We start from the raw sequence: 7,231 nt of genomic DNA, 5'->3' as shown, positions 1-7,231 counted from the left end.
TTTTTGTTATTGTTATTGTTATTTATTGTTAGGTTCAAGTTCAAGAGTTTCCCTTGACTATCTCCAAACTACTCAATATTCTGGCTATCCCTCTGCCTTGCCACCTCTAAGCACATCTTTCCGAGCAGTTTGAGAACCCCTGAACAACAATTCCACCTTTTCCACGAGAATCACTTCAAAGTATTTCAGTATTTTTTGTTGACACCCTCCTTCCATGGCTGAACCTGGCCACAACTTTTTATTGATTTTTCCATTAAAATAATTTTTTAAAAAATACCAGCCTGTCCATCTGGGTGGCATTTTTGAGCTAAGCCCAGCTGAGTTCAGAGAGTGCCTCTTAAAATGACTGAGTTTGGACAAACTTTACTGCAATAAAACAAATGTTTAATTTAATTCAGAATAGGAGATAAGAAATAACTCTTCCATAAAATATATAAAATTGTACAAGGCACCCTTTGGAAGGGAGGTTAAGTGTACTGAGGGTGGGGAGGGCAGGGGGAATGGACAGCAAGGCGAAAATACCAGGGAGCTAAATGGGCTGTTTGACAACACCATTTTTAGCATGTCAAAACAAGGCTTTGCCCTCCGCCCCCAACATGGTTAAAAAGTGTATCAATTTCTCTAATAAGTTTAGCACATACAATAGGTACACACACAAAGCATCATTTTTTCTTTCTGGATCTATTAAGTGTTCGAAAGTATTTAGCATGAAGGCAACGATTACAAGATATTCATTTTGAAGCATAAAATTATACCTCTGCCCCTCCCAAAAAAATCAACTTTGCAATGTGTGAGGATTGCCGTACCTAGTATTTCACAGAAACCATCTATTCCTCCCAACAAGCTTTTAAATTTTTCACTCTCCAATTATCTGAAAAGGGGTTAAGCAACAGCCTTGAGAGGAATTACGAAGTACTCCCATTCTCCACCTTATCCCCAGGCATTCAGGAGTCTTCCCATCCCCCTTTTACTGATTTTACAAAAAAAAAAAAAACTTTTGCAATGTGGAGTAAGAGGGGAAAACAGGGCCAAATATGACCAAGTCAAATGACTTTTTTTATACATACAAAAATGCAAAAACATGATGTGTCCGTTTCCCTTTGAGGACTCTATCCATATCTACTTTCTATGCATTGTGTCTAATTCTACTATTTGTTTCCTGTAAGCAAGTCAATCCAACCATCAAAATCATCAAATTTGTAGACTCATTTTAGCAAACAATTTGTCTCCCCCTTAAAAAAAAGCAAGAAAAATACTTAAACAGTGTCTTTTAAGAAGGCAATATACAGAGAAAGTACATATATGTGTATATATAAATTTTGCCTTTCAAAATAATTTGAATCTTTATGTCTGCTGTATAAAAATGCATCATATTTTATTATATATATATTTATATATAAAAACTGTCAGAGCCAATCTTTCTGAAAGGAACAGGGAGCATGTGGAAAATGACACCAAGGAAACACAGCTTGGTGTGCGCCTCCAGCCTAAAAAACAAATTCCAAAGTTATGTCGTGTGTCCCTGTCAGCCTAGCTGCTTAGGATGGTGCAAGCGAGATTTGCGGGAGGAGTATTGGGCTGGTACAGCCTTCTTGGAGAGGGGAGAGGGAACCCTTTATCAAAGCATCCATCGTGGAGTCTATTGAGCTAGTCTTCCTTAGGACAAGTGGTACATGCCATATCCGACTGGTGTCGCATAGAGTCCGACGGGCGGAATGGGGAGCACAGGTCTGTGGAAAGGGTAGGACGCTCCGTATAAGGAAGCTGCTTGCAGGGGCGAGTTGATGGGGAAGGGAAGGCTGAAGCCGGAGGGCAGCATAGGTTTTGCAGCCATTTTCAGCTTTTCCAGTTCTGCCTCCTGCAGTCTTTTCGCCTTGGCCCTTCGGTTCTGGAACCAGATTTTGACCTGGGTCTCTGTGAGGTTCAGAGAGCTGGAGAACTCCGCACGCTCTGCAATGGACAGGTACTGCTTCTGGCGGAACTTGCGCTCCAAAGCCAAGAGCTGGGACGTGGTGAAGGGGGTGCGCGGCTTCCGATTGGTTTTGTGTTTCCGCAGGGTGCAGGTGGTGGGGCTCAGGTGTCCTGGAGAACAGAGAGGGGAGCGGGTTAGCAAAGGAAAGGGACTCTTCTCTTCAGCTCTGGCCTGGTAGGCCTCTTCCCCTAAGTGAAGACATTTAGCTTCAAAAGATAAATATATATGTATATATGTGGATTTGGGGTTTCATCTTTTCGACAACGTACCTCTGTCAAAACCTGCCTGTCTGGGGTGGAGAGAGGAGTGGAGGGCCATATTTAAACAAGCAAGTTGCTTGCTAAAAAGAAATCTTTTTTTACAGAAAATTCAGAAACTTAATGGCGTAATGGAACTTCCTCTATGGACAACAAACAGCATTAGAGATAATGGAAATGGAACATATAGGAACAGAACACCCCTCATAAATCAAGAGTTGAGCGTTCTCTGGGTAATAAAACCCCACCCCTCTCTTCTGAGCTTAATTTCACTGGTCTTTAAAATGGGAGCGGGGTGTGTGTGACAGTAATCCTCAATTCCCTGGGTTGCCAAGATAATCATATGTGAGAAGGAAAAAGGAAAAGGCCTTAAAAACTGGTTTAGCCATTTCCCTTGGTTCCCCCCTCTAAACGCAGAAAAAAAATGGACTGTTTCAGCATATTTATGAAGGATAATCGTGCAGATAAGGGCTGTGGGAAATTAATAGCATCTTTGGATTTGGGGGCTGCCCCACGCAATAAACAACCACACAGCTGTCATTCCATCCAGCCTGCAGATTATAAAAACCTGAACATCATTTTACAGATCTGTATGTGGGCTGTTTCTTGGCCGAGTGCTTCTGTAATATAAACTTTACTAAGGAGGGAAAAATTAGCTCGCCCATAAATGTAAATGTCAGAGGAAATCATGCTGCCTCTGAATTGAGAGCATGTGATGACATCTTAGTCATCTCCTTTACCAAGTCTATGGTCTAGGGCAAATGTGTAAATGATTAGCTTGTCGCCAGAATTCAAAGGGGGGGGGAATAACAAGCAAAATAAAGGTATGTCAACAGCATACAGACTCCGTGCTTAAAATGGATTCAATTATGGCATCCCGTATGATTCTATAGCATCAACTAAATTTGGGCTTGTTTTCTTGAAGGAGGTCGGGGTGGTGGTGAGGGAGCTGTGGGGCTAGGGTGCTAAACAATTAATTTTCCGCATTTGGCTTTTATGAGCTATGCTAATTTTCCAAATGTAGCCACCGTAGTAACTCCAATGTATGCATGGGGAGAATGTCACATTTCTTGTTTAGTTACTTTGGTGGCCCAAGTAAGTTTACACTTCATACTTGAGGGTGACACAGCACCAGTTCAACCCAGCCTCCATTTCCATTAAGAGATGGACTTGTCCTAGTGTCACATTAGAAGACCTTCATCCAGTGACTGAAAAAGAAAGCAGCGGGTGGGTTCTGCAATGGATGGAAAAAGAAATCTGGGGAAGAGAGGGATAACAAATACCACAGAAATCTAGACGCTTGCATGTATTACTCCCTAAATGAGCCAGAGAGTCAGGGTGCCTGACTTTTTAATTTACAAATAAACTAACAGCATGGTCTGAGGCTGCAGGATTCTCCCCCGTCACAAACGTGGCCTGGCTCTTGGAAGGACCCGGGTGTCTAGTCTCAGAGACCCAGCTCCTAGCATCTAGCCTTGAAGATGGCTGGGGCAGGGTAATTCCAGTGGCTCCTCGGGCTTGCATTTTAATTATGAAATCCAGGCGACCTGGATCACACATGTCTATCACAGCCATAAAGCCATGATGCTTCCTCCAGGCACCCCCCCCCTTCTCCACCCCCATTTAAAATCAGCCAGAGGAAGGAGGCGATTATATAACGCAAAACAGCATTTATCCTACTTCCTCCAAATAAAACCAGGCCCCGGTGGCTCCCTCCCTCCGCCCAAGGCTCTGTAGCTTGGCGCGCCCCTGGGCCCACCACCCCCAACCACAGGGCCCTGCTGTCTCCTCCAGACCTCAAGCACCAACGACCCACGTTGTTTCTAAATTAAATCCTTTCTCAGGATCTCAGGCTCTTCTCACAGGAAGGTCAGACCCAAGGCCCATGGCTGGCTTACCGGAGCCAGGAAGCTGAAGTACAGCGAGGGCAGGGATGTTTACCGAATGAGTGGGGGAACTGTGCTGCAGACCCCTGAAGCCTAACAAAGCTGAGACTCATGACCTCCGGACACCCGCTCCATTTAGGGCCTTAATCCTTGATGTGCCCCTGGCACTGCCCTAAGCCTATGAATCTTCCAGGACTTGATATTTGTTAAACAAATTAAGTCCCGTAACATTTCTGAGCCTTGGTTTCACTTGTCAATAAAATGGGTAAATAATACCAACTCCCTCGGGACAGTTCAGAGTGCTACATCCTCTATCTAGTAGGTGATCATTAAATGTTCCCTAGCTCGTGGGGGGGATCCAGCCTCTGAACTCTGCTGTAATGTCCTATCTGTTAACAAGAGTCCGGCCACTGTTCCACAGAGATCAGTTAAGAAAATACTACAGAAAGAGCTATAAAGCACAGAGCAAACGAGTTTAAATTCCTGGATTCCTTAATCTCCTCGTCTTTTGAGTCTTTCATTTTCTAACAGGGTGGACTGGTTGGAGATGGCCCCAGGCAACAGCCCCTGAGTATATGGCCTAGTTTTATTCACAAAATACTGTGTGAGGCAAGTCTGGAGGGTTGAATAATGGGAATGGAGAAAGGTGAGGTTCTGGGGGGGATGGAGAATAACCCTCTCTGGACCCCCTCACCTTTCCCACGGTACAGTGCAGTGCTGCAGGCGGGTGGGGTGAGGGAGTGGAGAAGTCAGAAGGGCCAGGAGATGGGAGTCAAAGGACCTTTGGGGAAGGACTTCTAATTGCTAAAGGGTCCAGGGCCAAAACAAATAGGTCCTAAAACGGGGGAAATGAGCCCTTCTTGTTCTGAATCGCATCCCTCCTGTTCCACTGGGCAGGACTTGGCGTGCAGGTGACCCGTCTCTGCTCAGACGGAGCAAAAGCCGCCAGGTCACCGCAGAGCCGAGAGGGCTTGGACTCCAGGTCCCCAGATCGCATTCCGTGGTTGTTAGTGACCACCATCCAGCAAGGGCAGCCCTCTCTAAGCCTCGGAGTCCACGTCCGAAATGGGGGGGGGGGCATAGCCACAGGCCCCGTGACTCTTCCCCCACTTTGGGTGGGGTTTTTAGCGAGGATTTGGAGAACTAATCACCAAAACGCACAAGCGCTTTTAACTATTATCAGGAGCCCAGTGGGGCCGGCGCGCTTCTGATCCCAGCCCGCTCCCGGCGAAGTTCAGAGCCTCGAAGCGAGGTGCCAGGCTGCGGGGACCACGGGGAGACGCTTTCCTCGCGGCCTCGGTCCCTGCCACCATCCCTTCATGGGATCCGGCTTCGACACCCGCGGGTCGCACGGAAGATGATTTCGCCCTAGTGTGTGTGTGTGTGTGGGGGGGGGGGGGTAAACTTCAGTTCTCCCATCTTTAAAACCCGGACGCACCTGGCAGGGTGAAATTTTGAAAGGCCAGGAGGCATCCGCCCGGTGCTCGGCACCTATTAAACGTGGATGCTCTCGTTCCCCAGTTAGAGACCAGGGTGGACACTGAAACGAAAACCAGCCGAGGGGCCGGAGCGCTCAGGACTGCGGGGCCGGAGCAACTCACCCCCGAGCGACCCAGCAAACGCAGCAGGGGCTGCTCGCCCTTCTAAGGAGGCCCGCGCGTCCGCTCTGGGGTGGATCACTTTGTCCAGCGGGAGGATCCCGGATACGCATTTGTGCGGCTGATACAGCTCGAGGTTGTCTGCGGGGCGGTGAGCGCGCGGAACCCCCGGGATAGCCAAGTGGCCCAAGGACTGCTAGGCTTGAGGGCGCAGGAGGGCCTGGGCCCCCGCAGGCTGGAATACCCGCTCCCAGCCGCCTCCAGAGCCCCGCGCAACCGCCCCGGCGCGCACTCACTTGGCGGCGGCGAGTATCTGCCGGGTTCCTGCAGCCACGCGGCTCCGTCCTCGGAGTTCTCCGACTTGACCGAGGCGGTCTCGAAGGGCTTGACCAGCGGCCCGGGGCTGTGCGCTTCCCGGGCGCCGTGCCCCGGCAGCAGCAGCGGCCGCGCGTTGGCCCCGGCGGGGCCGCCCTCGGGCGGCCGCGGGGACGCCTCCTTGGGCGGCTTCTTGTCCGACATGAGCGCCTCCACGCTGAAGGGCAGGCTGGAGACCTTGACGCGGCGCTCCTCCGCGCCCCCCGGCCCCGGGCCCGGCCCCGCCACCATCGCCGGGCCCTCCTCATCGGACGAAAACAGGTCATTGCCTCTGGACGGAGAAGCCATGACTCCCCTGCCCTCGTAGCTCCCGGCTCGAGACTCCGCTCGCAGCCCGGCAGCCGCGACTCCAACTTTTTTTTGAGGGGGGGGGAGACGGGCGGGGCGCGCCGGGAGCCGAGTCTTTCCTCCAAGGGGGAAGTGGGAGACGCGGCTCAGCCAATCCGCGCTGGCCCTGGTGCTGACGTCACACACGCTCCCTTCCGATTGGCTCCTCGGGAAGAGGCGGGGCCTTTTTCCCCCCCCTCTCTGTTTGAAATAAATTAGGAGTTAATTACAGGAGCAGTCAGAGTTGTTATTAGGCGATCCCTCAAGGGTTATAATCACACCAACTCTGAAAAGTCCAAGGCGTAATTAAGGCCGATTATTTGAAAGAGGAAGTTCGCTGAGTCCCATTTCTTCTCTTTTGACCCCTTTTTAAAAGGCACCTCGCGCCTCTCCTTCTCACTGCCGGAACACGTTTAAAGTTGGCAGCTGAAGTTAACGTGCTCCGCAGAAACGTTTTATGAAGCGCCTACTATGCGCCAAAGGTGGACTAACCTTGCAACGTTACGAGTCAGCACTGAAAACCTGAGGCCAGGATCCCTGCTAAGGAAATTAATATATGCATAGCGCTTAGAAGATCTAGCACTTGGCGAGAGCTCGACAGTGTCAGGGATTATTATAGCTGAAGAAGAAGAGAATGTCAGAGGCTGCTCTCTCCAAACTCCAAAATAGCTTGGACTGGAAAATGTAAACCCCATCTCTCCCATTCGAAAACAACCAGCGCACTCTTAAAACCTTGGAATCCGCCTGATTTCTTTCCCTTGAATCTTCTCCCTTAGCGAGATCCGCATCCCACCTTTTTTCCCAAGACTGTACGCA

General features: G+C 49.5%; 1 protein-coding gene across 1 annotated transcript; it reads right to left on the bottom strand.

Moving 5' to 3' along the window:
* Nucleotides 1-368: 368 nt before the first annotated feature.
* Nucleotides 369-6,445, bottom strand: MSX2 (msh homeobox 2). The gene is made up of 2 exons (XM_004472306.4): nucleotides 6,010-6,445; nucleotides 369-2,082 (listed from the first exon to the last, which is right to left on the bottom strand). Exons 1-2 carry the CDS (start codon nucleotides 6,374-6,376, stop codon nucleotides 1,658-1,660), a joined length of 792 nt encoding a protein of 263 aa, XP_004472363.2. The 5' UTR covers nucleotides 6,377-6,445; the 3' UTR covers nucleotides 369-1,657.
* Between the last annotated feature and the right edge of the window lie 786 nt (nucleotides 6,446-7,231).

Source organism: Dasypus novemcinctus, chromosome 2 (assembly GCF_030445035.2).
Source record: "Dasypus novemcinctus isolate mDasNov1 chromosome 2, mDasNov1.1.hap2, whole genome shotgun sequence".
In the NCBI taxonomy this organism is placed as follows: Eukaryota; Metazoa; Chordata; class Mammalia; order Cingulata; family Dasypodidae; genus Dasypus; species Dasypus novemcinctus.
The sequence above is the reverse complement of the archived record's forward strand: the minus strand, read 5'-3'. Positions and strand labels throughout refer to the sequence as shown.